Below are 19,614 nucleotides of genomic sequence, written 5' to 3' on the forward strand. Positions count from 1 at the left end.
TTAAACAAAATATAGATCGTCATCAAAGACACGAGGATGTACATCCATATGATACTAGGAATAAGCATGCCTTAAACAATTTTAAAAAACAATCAAGAATTTTCTGATCACACAGGCATTTTATAGCGGTGATGAATTTTTAATAATTAATTTGATTAATTATATTCTGTTTATATGTTCTGTGTATGTGTGTGTGTGTGTGTGTTTGAGCATTATTGGCTTCAGTGTCAATGTCTATTCGCCATCATACCTTTATGGAATTATTTATGTTATGGATGTTATACTCTCTACTCATATTGTTTGTGAACCAATATTGTTTGACATATGTAAGTGCTTTATTGTATATTCTTCTTCTTCTAATGGCGCTACAACCCTTTGTGAGTCTTGGCCTGCTTAACAATGTTCTGCCATTCTGCCCTGTCGGCTACTTTCATTCGCCACTGCCTGATGTTCATGGTTTTAAGAACCCTCTCTACGTCGTCTATCCATCTTTTACGGGGCCTTCCTCTTGTTCTATTTCCTTGGGGCTTCCATCTCTGGACTACTTTTACAGCTGGATTATCTGGCATTCTTTCTAGGTGACCAAGCCAGTTTAGTCTTTGTGACTTTACAAATCTTACAATATCTGCGCTCTGCATTAGTTCATTTTAATTCTCCACGAACCATCGCTGCATTGGGTTGGTCCAAATATCTTCCTTAGTATTTTGCGTTCAAATATTCTCAGTTGATTTTCATCAGTGGTTGAGAGGGTCCACGTTTCACATCCATATGTGACCATTGGTCTAATTACTGTTTTGTAGATTCTAAGCTTAGACTCACGATTCAGTAACTTACTTTTCATTAAGTCTTTGTATGTATAAAAGCACTTATTACCGCTAAGAATCCGTGCTTGTATTTCTTGATGCTGTTGTTGTCATTTATCTCATGTTCATTCAATTTTGTGCACTCCATATATTTTGTTTTGCTTTCATTTATATATAGACCAAATGTAGCAGCTTCTCGCTTCAGTTCAATATTTATACTTTATTGCATATTAACATGAATAAATAACCTAAAATTTGAAGGTTCAGTCTAAGTCTTGACCCTTAAAAAATATAATTATATTAGGATTGTATATTAATTGATACTTTCCAATATTTTCTACATTTATTAAATCAATGGAAATGAATGTTACACAAATAGAATGATTTATTTCATATTAGTTTATAAAAATGTTAGTTTACATGCATATTCGACATATAAATGATAAAATATACAGCAGACACAAGCAAAAAGATGCTGTTATCAGTTCAGGCCATATTTGGAGTAGAGTGCATTGTTAACTCGTGAAGCTGGAGGTTTTTTGATAAAATCACTTATATACCTACCACATTTAATCAACATCTTTAAATCAACTCCTGTAGAAACTCCCATTCCTTTTAAAGCATACACAACATCCTCTGTTGCAACATTGCCTGTAGCTCCTCTAGCATATGGGCATCCTCCTAGACCAGCTACTGATGAGTCCACCACTGATATACTATTTTCCAAGGCTGTGAAAATATTCAGCAGTGCTTGTCCATATGTATCATGGCAATGGATAGCCAAGGTATCAGCTGACGCTACAATCAACACATCTTTCAACATCTTATCAACTGAATCTCGTGTCCCTACTCCAATAGTGTCCCCTAAAGATATTTCATAGCAACCCATGCTTAGTAGAGATTCTGTTAGCTTTGCAACAGCTGCTGGTGCAATCTTTCCATCATAAGGGCAACCCACAACACATGATATGTATCCTCTTACTTTAATATTATTCTTTTTAGCCAGTTCTATCACTTCTTTGGTCCTATTCAGACTTTCTTGGATTGTACAGTTTGTATTTTTTCTTGAAAAACCTTCAGAAGCAGCCACAAACACTGCTACCTCTTGAACACCAACTTGTATCTAAAAAATAAAGCGTTTTAGAATATCCATGTACTTAAAAATATACAATTAATTTAATATGAATGAATAGCTTAAGAAGCAACTAGAGAATAACTAAAATCAGACTATATTTAATAAACCGTTCAATATTTCACAAATCCTTTCAATAAATTTGTATTGCCTTTTCTAGCCACTGGTAGATGCAAAAAGATAAGACAATTTTTCTTTATATACAACAAAACCGTTAATTTTTGTTATTTTGTAGCGAGCATTTGGTTTTTAGATACATAGCCAGATAGACCACAAATTTAGTTCTAAAAAGTCCCCAGTATTTAAAATAAAGAGATGAGAGCTTACAGCTGATTTAAGTCCTTGAACATTTGGCACAAGTACTGGATATGTAATGTCTTTTGCTTTTTTAATTCGTGAAAACACCTCTGCATTATCACCCATTTGCGGTACCCATTTGGGACTCACAAAACTAAAAGTACACAAGAAAACTGATAATTAAAATCCTACAGTTCAGTAACACAACTTTCTACAAATTTTATTTACTGACCTGGTTGCTTCTATGGTTTTAAGTCCTGTGCTAGATAATTGGTCAATAAATTCAATTTTAACATCAGCTGGTACTTTAACAGATTCATTTTGAAGTCCATCTCTTGGTCCGACCTCAACGATACGTACAAAACTACTGTTCTAAAAAAACATTAATTAGTTATATTACTGTGAACTATATGTAAGTATCTATGACTAAATACAGTTCTACATTACTAACAACATTCTCCTTAGTAAGTGGGAACCTCGTTAGGCAATATTTGCTTTCATAATTACTTATTGATTTTACTTTGTGTTTTACATAGCCTCACAATAAATCAAACATATTTTAATGTCAAATAATAAATAAATTGATAAATTTTAAATCATAACATACAAATAAAATAATGTACTCTGTCCTCTCATTCAAAGCCTGCAATCCTGAGGCTGTTCAAGATTCAACAACATAAACTTAATCCCTTTTTCATCCCCTGATGTCAGGCTATTTTTTTAATATACATAATTAAATTTAAATGTTAAAACATAACCTTACTTACTCTGATAAGGTGATTTTTAAAAAATACTTGGGTTAATAACTTTTTACTTGATTGCAAAGCCATTTTAAATGTTAAATAAAAGAATGTCTTTTATAAGATAGATAACATTTATAGATAACAGTTGATAAACATATGAATCAATATTTCTTCATATTTCTGAGTGGATATTCAAGGGTAAAATGTCACATATTTAATCAGTATTTTTGTAGATATTTTTTGCAATTTTTGATGAAGTAACCTCATAGACAAACTACCCCCCTAAAAACAAGATAAATATTATTATTGATTGCTGTTATATTTTCCTATCTTTGTTCCTCTTATTATGAACATCATTTTTTATTTTTGTCTAACATTTGACATTTTGTCAAGGAAAATGTTTCCATTTTTAAAATTGGCATGGAATATATAAATTAGACAAGAAATATTCTTGTCTTATGTCTTATTCTGTGATCTGGTAAATTTTTCCATGAAACTGACATCTACTTTGTATAATCGACTACTTAAGCTATGACGTCACATTGGGCGGGGGTTTAAAAACCTTTCCAAACATTTCTAATTTGTGTATATTTATCTCATAACAAGTTGGAAATATTGTAGGTAGCAAAATATTAAAAACAAAATTAATTTGTTAGTATTTTATTATTTTGCTTATTGGTATATTTAAGACACCTGACGCCATCTATCTTTCGTGCAAATATTTTCCAAATGCATAATGCTATTACCCATTCCTTAAATCGGCTTAAATAATGTAAAATGCGCCTACAAAAAACGACAAAAATACAAGTAAACTTGATAAAAAATTGAGCATCAACATTCAACGAAATTTACTTCGGGCACCGAAAAACCGAGCAAGGAGCAACTGTCGGCATTTTTGATCAGCCATGTTTGCTAAGATACAGCTTGTTACAGTTTTCTTTTTAGGATTAGTTTCAGTTAGTTTCCGTATTTTATTTTAAATTTGAAAACTAACCCTGTTCTTTTAAAACGTAAAATTGTAGTATCTTTTTTGTATTTTTTGCTTAATAGTAGAAAATTTTACACCTTTCTTTTGAATTGATCGTTTCTTCTAATTATTTTAGTTTTTTGTATTTGCTATTATTTTCTTCTACACGTTTTTAAGTTATTTATATTTTTGTGTTTATTATCATCACCATCATCATTGTCAGAGTATTCTACCGATTATGGTTCAGCCTCCTTTACATAGTCGTTCTTCATTTCTGTCCACGATTGTCTAATATTTGTTTTTCTGTGTCATGTTGTACCGGCTTGTTTCCTTATGTCACAGTCCCATCTTAAATTTGGACGTCCTTTTGGCTTCTTGACTTCTCTTACAGTGTAATTCTAGTGGACCATCTATTGTTAGTTCTTCTCGCTAAATAGACTTCGTTGTACCTGGTTTTTGTCAAGTTCATTTTTAGGATAACTTCAATGCTAGCTGCATTTAGGTCGCTTATAAGTACTTATGAAGTTTTCCAGGATTAGTAGCAATCAGAACGATGTCGTCTGTAAATCTTAGATGGCTGAGGTATTCTCACCCAATGGCTAGGCCTTTGTTCTGTCGGTTTATTTTACTGAATATAGTTTTTATAGTTGCAGTGAAAAGCTTTGGTGATACTGCGCCTCCCTACCAGACATTTCTGCGAGTGGGAAATTCTGGAGTATTTTATGAATGTTTTATCTTACCTTTTGTTTGTCGCTATATATTTGCTCAAGTCTCTATGTACGATTTGTCAATACCTTGGTTAGTCAAAGCTTCTATTACTGCTTTGGGATATATAGAATCGAAAGCCTTCTCGAAATCTATGAAGGTTAATGTTAGCTGTATTTTAAATCCTTTGGTTCTACTCATTAATCCTCGAAGCGGAGATATGATCCAGGATACTGAATCCTCTTCTAAAGCCAGCTTGCTCTCTTGGTTATGAATCATCTAATGCATTTTTTAATCTGTTGTTGATGATCTTTGTGAATATCTTGTATATGATTGGTAATAAACTTAAAGGTCTGTAGTTTTTGATATTCTCTATTCAGCCAATTCAGGGCCATTTGGGCCTTCGGAGAATGAGGGCCATGGTTTGAATGTGTTCATGTTAGGGGTTGTGAGACGAATCTTGCGAATCACACTGCCTCAGTGCGGGATGGTAAGAGTTCGCTGGTGTGTTTCGATTATTAAGGCACTGAAACCCGCCTTCCAACCTCCTCCTTCTGCTATATAACTTACTCCCATAATACTCCATATATTGCCAAGGATTACGCGACTTATGTCTTCGTAGACGTAGGAGCTAGTATTCATTGGCAGAGCTGGCTGATTTTTGTAGATCAGCTGATTCGTCACTATCAGTTAGGTATTTATATGAGAGGGATTTTAATGGTTTGCTTTTAATGGTTAAGGTAATAGTTTGGTACTGTATTATCGGCTTCGACTTCATTGGATGCTTACCATTCAGAGGTTTTTTCATCCAGAGGGGAGATGTCAAGCAGATGTCTCACATTGGAAAATAAGATCATAAATTAGCAACTTGTTTTACCATTTGCTCACCTCACAATGTGATGGCTGACTGGCTACTCAAAATGTGATCTTGGTTCTTGATAAGTAATGATCACTTCACCAAATTTGTCTTTTTTTTCATGTTGTTTCTATTTTTGATTCTTTCACCAATTTTTTATTTTTAATTCTTAAATGTACAACAGATGCACATCTCAAACTTTTTTTAAATTTAACTAACGCAAACATCTGTGTGTACTAACAAAACTTCTTCTCGTTATAGCATCCAGTACCGTATCGTTAATGTCGGCTCATTATTATCGGTAAAGGTAAGAGTATATTTGTGGTGGAGATGTGAGATACATAAAAGTTTAAATAATATAAAACCAAATACAAAATTACTGATATAATAATTTAAGATGATATATAATAACGATATAATAATTTAAGATTTATAGAAATATTTAATCAAGGGACTCCACAGTGTAGTGCGATTTTGATAAATGTTAAATGGGATCATTGACAGTTTCTGGATCAATAATCTGTGAGTCTTTCGAGACTCTTGGGTAAGTTGTTCAAGGCTGATTCAGGTAACTCCAAAAAGTGGTCTAAAAAAATTTTGATATCATGAATGAAGTGGACATGAAGAAGTAGGATTAAGAAAGATCAACGAAAAGGAGACGAAAAATGTAATCGTTAAGATGCAAGAAAAATAAGTAATAACAGCAACACAAGAATTGATTAGGAATCATCAAAATTATGTCTTTAGACAACTTAATGGATAACTAATAGAAACTGTTTTATGATGGCGTGTATATATGTCAGAATGAGTTGGTCGCCGCCGGGATCAGAAGATGTCCGGAGTGATTTAGGAGTTTAGGAGTAATGGACACCGATACAAAACCTATTATTTATCCACTGTCACATAAATATGCAGCTTTCCACAGTTACATCCATCGCCTGGAAACCATTCCACTATCTCAGTCGAACTATGACAAAGAATTTAATACACTCAGACAAATAGCAGTCAATAACAGATATGATCACAACATCATCAATAAACTCATCCATAGAAGACGTCTTAAAACAATACAAGAGACTGCGTTCCCCAGAGACCTTCCCACTAAACCTCATTACGTTTCACTTCCATATCATCATGAGAGTATTTCTGGAGATATTCCAAATCTCATGAAACTTTCAGTTGAAAACATCCACATTTCTTTTAAAGTACCCAATATTTTGGGTCAGTGTTTATCTAATTCCAGTGACCCCATCAATTATATGAACCGTAGTGGTGTTTATAAACTGAAATGTTCCGATTGTGATGCCACCTATATAGGAAGAACTTGTAGATCACTGTCTTCACGCTCTTTAGAGCACACAAAAAGAGAAAACACGACGTATTTTTTATTCACAATATTCCCCAAAAAAACTTTCTAAAACTTGACTTATATGAAGATCTTGAAATTATCAAAGAAAAGCAGAGAAGTCCAAATTGTGTTAATCGCCTTTCTATCTCTCCACCGCCAACTATCCTCACGACCCATATCCTCTACATCTTCTCTTACATCACACTCACACTAATGTTTCTCCTTTTGCCATTTATTCATCTTTCTCAGTCCACTTCAAGCCACTCTTTCTAAATGAATTTAACTTTTCCATCACTCCCCATCTTTTTCCAGTATTTTTAAACTTCATCTCTGACCCTTCCTACATCTCTATTCCCCCTCTATAAACTATTCCCAACCACACAATAAGTATAATCCCTCACTCGTATACTTTACACTCACATACCCAGACAATTTCATTGTCCATCTAAAGCCAAACCACACATCAGAATCTCCTTTTAATCATTTACAATACTACAGTAACGTCCACCCTTTTAACATAACTGTTCTAACTAAAATCTTCAAACCCCTCTTATTTTTTTCTTTAAAGTATAATTCTCTTCCCTTATCAACACATGCTTTCCTTAGGTTATGTTTTTAGACAACCAGAGATCTCAATACCTTATTCAGCTAGTTTTTCCTATCACAACAACGATAAAACATTACAAATGATCACTTTAGCCAAATAGATTCACCCTATACCCATCAATTTTGTTAGTTTTTCATATTTTATCAATATACATTAATTTTTAATCAACTCTCGCCATTGTCAAACATTCATAAACTTATAATATACACACCTTATATTTTTCAGGTACCAAATGTAATATTTTAACATGTAGGGCTTTTGAAAGATCCAAGGAAAAAAGCATAGAGAGAGTGGTACGGATGTACATCAAATGAAATTTTCAGAGCAGCCCTCTCAAAAGTCCGAATAGCTATGATGATTGCCGACCTCCGCCGCGGAGATGGCACTTGAAGAAGAAGGTTATACTTATTTTAGGATAGTACTGATGTTGCAATAGTTATTCCGAAAACGTTCTGCGATGTAGCCCGATAGGGCTTTTATTATTATACCTTTTATAAAGAAATTTTTTAAATAAAATTTTTCTATTATTTATGTTTTTATGTAGTTGGGTTTATCTTTTTGGTTGGTATTTCATTGGAAAATCCCCCTCCCAAGTTGCAAGTTCCCCCTCTAATACAAATGTCTATCCGGCACTGCCGTTCTGAATGACCTATTCATCTTTGTTTTAAATTGCATTGTTTTGGAACACACTACTATTGCATTTATTCTGTTGCATATTTTAGCTCTCGTCGTAGGAAATGAAATAAAAAAAATAGAGTATTTTTGAAATATTTAATTAACTTGGTTATATTATGATCTTATTCTTAGTAGAAAATATTTAAGTAAAGAATAAAGAATAACAAATAGGTTTTTTCAGTAAAAACTATTGAACTAATATTTAAAAATAACTTATTATAAGAATATATTTAAATAAATTGACTAAAGATAAGTAATTTATTTTCTAACCTTAATCTGTTTTGTGTTAAAATATTTTTCGAAAAGATATAGTCTGCAATATTTCTAACATTGAGTTGGGTATTCCGTTTTAAAAATACCATTAATAATTAAAAATCTACCATTAGAATACAATAATGGTCTTTGGTATAGACTTCAAGATAATCTATATGTAGAAAGGCACATGAAAATCAAAATAGTGAAAATATAGGCCAAAAAGGTAGATCACTAAAGCATGCTCTATAAATATAACATCTTTTATGGCAGGATTGCAAAGGAACAAATTTTTGACACACTTAACACGTGTGAGTTTGGACACATACAGATGAAACTCCTAATACAGAAGATTATTAAGATATTCTTTCACTTCTGAATCAAAATTCTCCTCCATGACCAGAAAATCTTTTATTATTGCATGACCTTTTAATCCCTAACATGTAATGTCGTATCTGGTCCTCATGATTTTCAAAATACAAGACAAATTTTGAGTAAAGTTGTTTTTGTGTGTTGAAAGGTAATATGCCTGTATTTATTTATTTTCCAATCGGGACGGTCTTTTAATGATATTTTGTCAGTTATTCTCTTGTATTTTGAGTCTCTTGAGTTCTAATAAACCCATACCACAATGAATAGAAGGTGAGAGTGTCATAGCTGTGGTTTAAATTTCCTTCAGTTTATATTTTGAAAACTCTCTTACGATTCTTGTTTTCTAGTATGATTTTTTTGCAGGAACTAAGATTCTTTTTTATTCTGTACTTATACGTTATGTTCATATGCGTCTTACACATTTATGCCTGTTAGTTCCTCAGAAACTGTCAACACTGATATAGGAGAATATATAATTACAGAGCAAATTACCTTTTCATTAGATCTGTAAAAATTCACACACTGTTTGGCTACACACTCACATCTGAAAATGTATAATGATAGGCACATTTTACTTGTAATTAGGTCTTCAAAAGTTTTACACTACTTTCGCTAAACGCTCACATCTGAAAATGTATAATTACCGGCAAATTTGCCTTATTATTAGATCTGCATAAGTTTCACGCTACTTAAGCTACACGCTCACATCTGAAAATTTATATTACAGGCAAATTTGTCTTGTAATTAGGTCTGCAAAAGTTTCACACTACTTTGGCTGCACGCTCACTTCTGAAAATGTATAATTACAGGCAAATTTGTTTTGTAATTAGGTATGCAAAAGTTTCAGACTATATAGCTACACACTCATGTCTTAAAAATGTATAATTACAGGCAAATTTGCCTTGTAATTAGGTCTGCAAAAGTTTCACACTACTTTGGCTACACGCTCATGTCTTAAAAATACATAATTACAGGCAAATTTACTTTGTAATCAGGTCTAAAAAAGGGTCACACTTGAGGGATAGGAATATTTTCTTTCATTTGAAAAACCAACATACACACATAATGAATTTAGCGGTCGTCTTCATCGCCCATTAGATGAAAAATCTATTAAGCATGTTTTGTTTAATTCACAATTAAGGAAAGTTGAATTTTTTATAATGTTCTGCAAATATTTCAGTAAAAGTAAAAGTTGTCATGGTAATTATAGACAAATTGCACTTACAAGGGTAGAAAAATATCTCAAATTATAACAAACAATATCAAAAGATAAAAAACTAATGTAGCGAGGTTTGATACTAGCGACGCGACTCACGTGAGCATGTGAGTCACATTATGGTGACAAAGAGCATGGTGCCACTATATTTAAAGGTTTATTTGTTGCAGGACATGTAGGGACACGTCCAGTCAAATTCTTGATGGAACGAATTCGTTTGAAACTTTATTGTATGTAGAGAAGTTCGACTAGGGTTTTGTATCCAGACCCCTAATAAAGCGTAAGCTATTTTTTGAAACCTTTTGTTTTCGTTAATATTTACCTTCTCTTCACATATTTTTAGTAGATTATCTTAGCACGGTACAAACCAGGTTCCAAATTTTTTGCTTTGGCTACATTGTATCTTCTGATTTTTATATGTAAGTCATTATCTTCGTCGTTAGTCTCAAACCTCGTCGCTGCTTTTTTTGTTCACCGAAAATAGAGGTAGAAAATATTGTAGGAAAACACAAGTGTAATTTTAGGTCTAAAGTGTAGCAGCAAGTCGAATATTTGTACTACAGATAAAATAAATTAAGTAGAGGGAGAATTTTAAGTAAGAAAAAGCGATTATTTATCATCTTTACTATCTGTCATGAGCCGTATGTATCAAACAAGACATCGATGCCTAGGTTTTGCAGATGGACTAGTTATCATAGCAAAAATAACAGTTCGAATAAATTAGGTTTGTTTATAAATAAAAGAAAAAGAAAAGAGGCAGTTAAAAATTCCTTGCTTAAATATTCATATTTAAAACAAATATTTATAGAACCAAATAGAATCATATTGTGTAGTGAGGGCACATAGAAATAATACTAAAATGACATTATTTTTTACAATGCTAAACATACGGCAACATGATTGCAACGTAAAACATGATAAACTACTTTTTAGGCTTTTAGAAAAATATTTCTTAAAACTCCTTTTTGCATAGAGTTGACTTAACTTGTTTTGAATTTCCAGGTTTTACTGGTATGTGAGTTACAATTTCTTTTCGTCGAATAATTTATAAATTGCAACTTTCCCTAATATTAGACATATCAGGTATTCCAAGCAGACGTGGACATATTTTAAAAATATTTTATATTTATGAAAAATATGAAATTTTTGGTCTAACATTAACATTTTAGAATTTCGTTTCAAGGCCTGGTAAACAAAGTCGTGATAAAATCCATGGACGGATTTTTGGTCTTAGCTAACCTGACTAGAATTTTTACACTCCCACAGAGTCTTAATAAATATACTTTGTGTTGACAATAATCTTTGAAGATTCACAACAACTATATTAACTAAATTATTGTTAATTTTCTATTAACCATAAGATCCAAAGAATCCGAAAAGGCATTTGACAGTATTGACCTTATAATATATGGTCGAGGCTTTGTAAAATTACAAACCTCTATATACAAAGAATGAAATTTATTATTATAATTCATTCACAGGACATATGTGGGTTGTCTTCAGTTCAAATTCAGGATTTTATCAGGAATTGTTTACTCTACTAACATATTTGCCTTCTTAAATACACATAGATATTTCAGTATACTATTTTCATGAATTTTTAATTTTCACTAAACTGCTTTTTGATAGTAAGAAAACCTTTTAAAGGGAAAATAATCTTTAGCTTTTGTCTCGTGGGTTTTAGATTCCTAAATTGTAAGCTGTTACTGCAAAAAATATATATAATTGAAGTGTAAAAAATTATTTGGTAATAATTATGAATATTTCTCAAAGTTTCATATATGACAAAATGGTCCAGGAGTGTCACTTGGATCAGTCTTTTGACATGCAGGAATATTTGGTCGATCTGGTTGTTTCTTTGCTTCTGCAAATATAATCATAACTTGAATAAACCTAACGAAAAAAACCCACTACATATTTGTGGATTTTATAGCTGCACATGACTCTGGAGCTGTAACACCATTGATAGTGATGAAAACTTGTAGGTAGTAATGTTTTCTAGTGTGACTATTTTGTCCTAGTGTATTTTATGTTACAATTTGGTTTATTATATTGAGATGTATCGCAGTGAGAAATATAATCGTATCATGAAAATAGTATATACATCACAATGTTATGAACAGAATTATAGTAAACAGTACTTATATTTTACAAGTTAATGCTTTAAGTAATACCTATTCTAACGCAACTTTTAACAAATGTAACACACTTCCCACATAGACATAGTCAAAAAATGTATAGGATATTAAAAATTGTTTTGAATTTGAACAAGTTTTATTTTTTCAACATAAGCCAAAAGCTTAGGCGGTGGTTTCTAAACGCTGTACGTCGCGTATAACGATAAGCCATACGTCGCGGATAATAAAAAAGCGACTGTCCACGCTAGCAATACTTGCCATCGGGATAACGCGGAGTCGCCGACAGCAATGTGCCATTGTCCGGTTGCGCCGACGCTAACACGATAACATTAGCGCTCGTATAAGGTTCATACTGTACGCTGAACGCAGCGTGCAACTGCTGAACAAGCATATAGACGCGACGTATGGCGTTTATTGAAGACCACCGCCTAATAGTTGACCTTACTTAATATGATTTTTAAATCTGTTTAAGCAAAATATAACTACTTTATTAGAGTAGTTAATATTTATATAAACAACTATTCTTAGCACGGATACTCCTTTACATCTAGGCTGAATGTAAGTGAACAAATTTGTCTTAAAATGTTTTTAGATCACACAGAATAAAATATGTCTTGTATGTTACATTTATTCATTATGATTGCATACATATAGAAAGATTGTCCGTTTGAGGGATATTGTCAATCTCTACAAAAAATAACATCTGTTCCACTTTAGCAGCACAGTATTGTCGTATTTTTTGTATTGTTTACATATCTAATATAAATATAATTTTTAACGGACTATTTTAATACGACTAGAACCTACATACTGAGGATCACTGACTCGATTCTATTGTCTCTACAAAAAATACTGACTAAAAACATTGCAGAACGGCATTACAAATGTATTTTTTTTTAAATGGTTTATTTGAATCACAGCAACATGAACCCACAAAGAAATACACTTATATGGAAAGAATGCAGTATGTAGTTTGGTATATTTATAGTGTTCAAAAACAGCGAAGCAGAATGGAGTCGAGTAAAAAAGGATAATTTTTAAATCAAGTAAATGAGATGAGTATGTAACTGGATTAACAAAAAAATTACCATTAATAAGATAAGAATAAGCGATTAATATGATTGAAAAAACGTAAATATTCTGGATTGATATCTTCAATGACCAAGAAGATTGGTCAACATCGAGATTGCATCTAGTACTGTTGTAGAGTTTGTAAAACGTAAAGTATTTAATATTCCCATAAACGTTGGAAAGTCCAGGATGTATTCAAACACAATGATTCATATGGAAGAAATAGTCGTCGTCCAATTTTTTTAAAAGTTTATCTTTTAAAAAAGCAGAACATTCATGTTCACAAGGAACCTAGTCTGACCGAGACCTAGGTAGCTGTGTAGACACCCAGCTATTTCAAGACTCCTATTGTCCACTAGAATTAGCAAATGCAGATTCCACTCTTCGAGGTATCTAGTCCATTAATAGACCCGTAATGTCCTTCACTTGGCTCGGTTGGCTGAACGCCGAACCAAGATCTTGCCATCTCTGTTAGACCAGTGCGGGGCACCTGCAAAGAACATGAGAAGAGATCTTCTCGTGGTAGCATATACATTGGTAGATAACACTTTGTGTTATATACCAATCCGACTAGATTTACAGTAGCCAGTAAAAGCAAAAAGCATCTTTTAGGAATAAGTATGAGGAGTTAGGTTGATATATTTCTGGTATGCAGTTTTATACTTCCACCACTAGTCCAAGAGTCCTGGAAGCTTCGTTAGAAAAGCTTCATGAGACTACTCCTGGATTGTGATTGGAGTACTCGGGAGGGTCCTGTCCCAGGGAAAGAGTAGAGGAACTAAGAACATGCAGCGGCAACTAGGACACTTTTGTATTCCAGAATAAGCTCGAAGTTCTGGGTGCTTAGATTTAAAAATAGTTAGAGATGGCCTTGATAAAATAAGTCCTATCAACTATCTTTCAAGCACAGACTTAAGTTGCGATCACATTTCCAAAGGTTTAACGTTTTGCTATTGTGGGCCTCATGTTTGTGAATTCTGTATAAATTGGATTTTCTGATTGCTTATAACTTGAAAGCACTAAATATTATGAATCATGAGTCATGTGTCACCCTGTATTTTCAAGACTAAAAGAAATAAGTCTACTTAAATTTTAAATTCAATTATTGCACTTTTTTTGCAGTTCCAACATCAACTATTCTGCAAAATAGTAGCAATTTTGAAAGTCAGTTATTATTTGAGCATTCTTACATATTTTAAAACATTATAACCAAGCAGAATTACACGAGATCCTTGACTACAAAAACGGATAACTATAAATAATGATACATTTTATATTAGTACCTTTAATTAACCTTTGTGTGATTCTGCTTGTTTATAACTCATAACTAAATCTGGAATTACCTTACTACAAAATAAATTAGGTTTAAATAATTGCACCTCGTACCCATTGTCATGAGTCTTGGTACAGTCTTTAACAGATCTACATAAATATCAAAAAATAAAATTTTCTTCTTATAAAACATAAGAATAAAGAATTTTTATAACGTCAATCCAGTTAATGATGCAAAGTGGTTTTTAAAATTTTGAATTTTGATATTAATCCTCATTAAATAATTTTTTTCTCACTGAAAATATTAAGTAACTAAAGTTGCTATAGTAACTGCAGCATTATTGTATGCAACACCTTCATTACTGTAGTCTAGCTTCCTGCAGGGACTGAGCCTGAGCTGCAGTCTGATACGGGATTCCTGGAAAAGCCCCAGCGGTTGCTGTGGGCAGTCCAGGCGTCTGAGGCAGAGCGGCGTACGTGTAAGGCATATAACTAGCAGCACCTGGAAAATAATTAATTATTTAAAAGTACTGTCAAATTAGAAGTCAGGAAATTCATTCACAAAAGTTCACCAGGGAAGTTACGATTTTCCCAAGGCACTCTTGTATGCACTCAAAATATGCAAAATAGTAAACGTCATTTTTCATTTATAAACGTAGAACGTTTTTTTTTCATGTTAAAACCTCCTCAGCATAAACAGACATTCAAGAAAAAGGCACTAAGTCCCAAGCAGCTCGCTTGTTTCGAACCAAGGTACGCTGCAAGTAATTAAATATAATATAAGAACCTTAAATATAATATAACATCGTGTACAGATGAAATATTCTTTGAAAATTACTGAGAAATCACTAGAGTATAATAGACCAGCATTTCTGTGTCTGATTGACCTAAAGAAAGCGTTTGACACAGTAAGATTCAAAGATGTAATAAATCTTCTGTATAATGGAGAAGTTCCCCTAAATATTATAAAAACTATCGAAAACATATAACAAAACAACAAAATGGAAGTCAGAATAGATGGACAACTTACAGAACCTATAGAAATAGGTCCCATGCTCTTCAATTTGATCATGGATGAAATCATCAAAAGCGTTAACCAAGGAAGAGGATGCAGAATGGGAAACAAAGAAATAAAAATACTCTGTTACGCAGACGACGCAATATTGATAGCCCAAGATAAAGATAGTCTGCAAAGACTCGTTCACAGATTTAACATAAGAGCAAAAGAACTTAATATGACAATCTCATCTCACAAAACTAAAACAGAAGTAGTCAGCAAAGAACCAATCAGATGCAATTGATGGCATCAGTATTGAACAAGTAATGGAAATCTGGAAATTACACTGTCCAGCTATGGAGACCTGGACAAAAAAGTGAGAGATCAAGTACAAAAAGCAAATAGACTGGCAGGAGGCGTCAATAACACTATATGGCGAAACAGACACATTAACACTGAGATGAACTCAAGAATTTATAAAGCCAGTGTAAGTAGAGATGTGAGTACTGAGAAGAATTGCAGGAAATACGCTCAGAGATAGAAAGAGAAGTGAAGACTTTGGAAGAAAATGTAACGTACAGTGTATAGATTAATGGACACACAATAGAAAAAAAGAATGGAATAACCACATAAGCAGAATGGGTCAAAATAGCAATAGATAAGTCACCAATCGGTAGAAGAAGTATAGGACGACCGCGCAAAAGATGGAATGACACCCTTCCATAGAGGAATTAATCCGCCAATGAACAAGCAGAATTGCTTATAAAGAGGAAGAAAAAAAAAAAAGGTTTTTTATCATCTACATTAACAGCATCATAATCAAATATGGTCTAATTAAGCAAAGGTGAAAGAGAATCTTTTATTTTTAAGAGAAAAGTTTATTTTTATTTTATGTGTCAAGTTTTTTTTTTCACAACAGCACGTTTTATTCGTACTGACTTCAATCTGTCATGTCCGGCACTCAGAACAATATTTATTTGCTAGTGTTACGGCATTGGTGATGGTTGTGTTGCCAAGATTATTTGGCAATTATGCAAAAACAAATATAACAGCTCTTGTCAACTAAAACTTAATTTACTAAAAATATTATGGACAGTTTGACTGTTTGCTTAGCTAGCCTTGCACCATTTTTAAATCAATGAGGTTTTTTAAGTTAATTTTCATGAAATGAACTTAAACAACTGCATACTATACCGGGTAAAACATTTTGAAAGTTTGGATGACTCGAATTTTTGAAGAGTATTTCGGAACTTGTTAATCAAAATCCAATTGTTATAGAACGTTTGTTATTTATAGCAAATAGTGGATATTGGCACTATTATTATAAAATATCACCAAAAGTAACATAGGGCAGCTTGATTGGACCAATCCTTTATCTATTATATATTCCCGCTAGCTCTCTAACCGATGACACACTATTAACTAATGCTGTCATTTTTTTCTCAAACGCTGATCAGCAAGAGGTAAAAAATTTCAGAATCGTCTAAATCTGCTACAACGTTGGTTAAAGTTGGTTACATGAGCACATGTAATATTTATAACAAGAAGTTATTGTACGACAGTAAACATATATCATTCACCATTCTCTTTGTGTTTATCCCTATAGGGGGTTAGCTTCCTTAATTACATTTCTGCATAAGTTTCTATTTTGGCTCATACAATATCAATCCCCTTTACTGACATGTCCTGCCGAAGCATCTCCCACCAGGTCTTCTTTGGTCTTCCTTTTCTACTCCTTCCAAAACCCGCAGATCAGAAATTCTTCGTATTGGGTGATAAACGCCTCGACCTTGAACATCACCAAACAGTCTTAACTTATTCTCCCTCATTTTGGCATCAATTATTGCCACGACTATATTTCCTCTAATATACTGATTCTTAATTTTATTCTTTCTTGTCACAATACGCATCCATCTCATTTCCACCACATGCACTAGTTGATCCTCTTTTTTTTTTTAACTCCCAACGTTTAGTTCAGTACATCATAGCAGGACTTAACTGTTTTATAGAATTTTCTTCTTAGCTTCATAGATCTTTCTCTTTCTTCTGTCACAGAACACACCATTCGCTTCCTTTCACTTCATCCATCTAACCCCAATTCTACTATATGTATTTCCATCTATTTCCCCATTAATATGTAATACTGATCCTAGATATTGAAAACTATTACTTTTCACAATATTCGCAAAGATATCATTTTAGTGTAGTATATAGTTTCTTTCAATGTTGGTTCCTCAACTAGTTGTTCTGCTGTGTGGTGAATTATTTCTTCTTCTTGGTTTTGTTTTTTTTTCTGGATTTAAGAGCTCTTGAAAATGCTCCTTCCACCTTTTAATTAGTTCCTCTTTCTCGCTGATAATTGCCCCGTTTTTGTTCTCGCACACTGTTGTTCTTTTCATGAGCCCTTGAGTGTGTCGCTCGGATTCCTTGTAAAATTTCCTAGTCTCTCTTTTATTATGATAGTCTGTAATTTGTTGTACTTTTCTATTTAGCATTTCCCTCTTTTTCTTTCTACATATTTTCCTTGAACTCCTTTTTAGTTGTTCATATGCCCTTATATTCAATCAGGAATTCCTTTGTTGATATTTTTGCCTACCTGATGTAATTCACTATTAGTAATTGTCGTTTGGATGATATTCCATTTGTCATCGATGTTATTTTCTTCCCCTATTTAATTTAATATTAGATTTATTTTCTGCTGGTACTGATTCTTTTTTTTCTTTGGTACATTTTCTTTGTTAGACACCTTTCTCTTTTCTTACCATTGATACTCTTTGTTTTATCTTCGATATGACCAGGAAATGATCTGAAATACGTACTAACTACTCTGAACTTATTTGCCCTTATATTACATTATAATTATTCTAGGTATATATTGAATAATTGTAAATTCTTTTTTGGATGCCGTACGCTATGCAGCGCGTATATGTTCATATTGGTTGTCTAATGTTCAGAGATCTTTCTTCCGCTCTTCTTATTATCGTACTGCCATCAGGTATGCCGCACCAGTTTCTGATGCGTCTGAACCACGAATATTGTTTCCGTCCAGAGTTTATTTGACCTTAAATTCTACCCGTCAAGAAGGCATTTAGGAAAATATATTTTTATTTCGTAGAATATGAGACAAGTATGAAACCTTCCGCAAAATATTTTGCCTAAATAAACATTGTGGACTCGAAATTTGTTGGTTGTACAAAAGTTATCTTACCTGCAGCTCCAGTGTACGGAGTATAAGCGTCAAATCCGTTAGTGTACTGGCCGGTGTACGGAGCAGCCGCAGCTGCTGCTACTGCTGCCGCATTCTGGTACTCGTAGAACTGCGAGGTTGCAGCTGCTGCAACGGCTGCGGCGTGCGTCAGTTGCGTAGCTTGGAGAGGAACTAAGCTGCCAGGTGCTGTAGCTGCCAAATATGGTGATGGGTAGACGTAGCCTGGTGGAACTCTGAAAATATTGACGAATAATTAGCATACTAGGGGATGTGTGTAAATTGTGCGAAAAAGCAAACACCAGAAGACTCAAACCTTTGTGGCCGATATACAATATAGCAATTATCGTACAGATTAAAATTCAGTGACGGAGTTGTTCAGATAACTCTACAGGTGAGTTTGTTTTTTATCAACCACCACCATTATAATATTTGTTTTGATTTTTTAACTTTATTGTTGCTAACAATGAAGCGGCATCATTGAATAGATAAGTATAAGAGGTACTACGTGGAAATTTCTCCAAGATAGTAATAATAACATAATACGAAACCAGATACATAGATATTAATTTATTGAGATATTAATATAGTAGTAAAAGGGTTGTCACTTATCCAGGTGCCAATATCGATGTCGACCACAACTCTCTCATTACTGATTTTGAGTTTAAATGCAAAATACTATCACAGAAAAGAATATACACCGAGATAGATGATAAATGAAGAGAACCAAGGAATACCGACAAAATGGTATAATGACTAGCAGAACTATGTGCTAATTAATAACAGTCCACAATATAGCAAATGTCTGGATAATGCATGGAACAACAAAAAACATTGCATTCAAAGTTTTCCGACATTCAAAGTTTTCCGACACCCTTCCAGAACCATCAACAATAAAGAAAAAAATCATGGATTTCCAATGAGATACTTTGCCTTCCAGGAAAATGGCCTGGCCCAG

General features: G+C 33.1%; 2 protein-coding genes across 3 annotated transcripts in view; both read right to left on the reverse strand.

The window, feature by feature from the left end:
• Positions 1-1,170: 1,170 nt before the first annotated feature.
• Positions 1,171-3,340, reverse strand: Hmgcl (hydroxymethylglutaryl-CoA lyase). Its single transcript, XM_072545856.1, has 4 exons — positions 3,000-3,340; positions 2,465-2,604; positions 2,263-2,386; positions 1,171-1,926 (listed from the first exon to the last, which is right to left on the reverse strand). Exons 1-4 carry the CDS (start codon positions 3,060-3,062, stop codon positions 1,285-1,287), a joined length of 969 nt encoding a protein of 322 aa, XP_072401957.1. The 5' UTR covers positions 3,063-3,340; the 3' UTR covers positions 1,171-1,284.
• A 4,881-nt stretch (positions 3,341-8,221) lies between these two features.
• LOC140452562 (RNA-binding protein 24-like) overlaps positions 8,222-19,614 on the reverse strand; it is a 117,014-nt gene continuing 105,621 nt past the window's right edge. For both annotated transcript variants that reach the window (XM_072546892.1, XM_072546891.1), the window contains exons 4-5: positions 18,660-18,892; positions 8,222-14,956 (exon numbers count right to left, since the gene is read on the reverse strand). In XM_072546892.1, coding sequence (XP_072402993.1) covers positions 14,814-14,956; positions 18,660-18,892 — 376 coding nt within the window. In that variant the 3' untranslated portion in view covers positions 8,222-14,813. The remainder of the gene's footprint in view (positions 14,957-18,659; positions 18,893-19,614) is intronic.

Source organism: Diabrotica undecimpunctata, chromosome 10 (assembly GCF_040954645.1).
Source record: "Diabrotica undecimpunctata isolate CICGRU chromosome 10, icDiaUnde3, whole genome shotgun sequence".
Classification (NCBI taxonomy): domain Eukaryota; kingdom Metazoa; phylum Arthropoda; class Insecta; order Coleoptera; family Chrysomelidae; genus Diabrotica; species Diabrotica undecimpunctata.

Bases quoted from the DNA above. Each gene is read 5' to 3' on its own strand.
- Hmgcl (XM_072545856.1), bottom strand. From the start codon at position 3,062: ATGGCTTTGCAATCAAGTAAAAAGTTATTAACCCAAGTATTTTTTAAA. The intron at 2,605-2,999 runs GTAAGTAAGGTT...ATGTTTTTTTAG, and splicing joins TTAAAAATCACCTTATCAGA to AACAGTAGTTTTGTACGTAT. The intron at 1,927-2,262 runs GTAAGCTCTCAT...TTTATTTTTTAG, and splicing joins TTCAAGGACTTAAATCAGCT to ATACAAGTTGGTGTTCAAGA.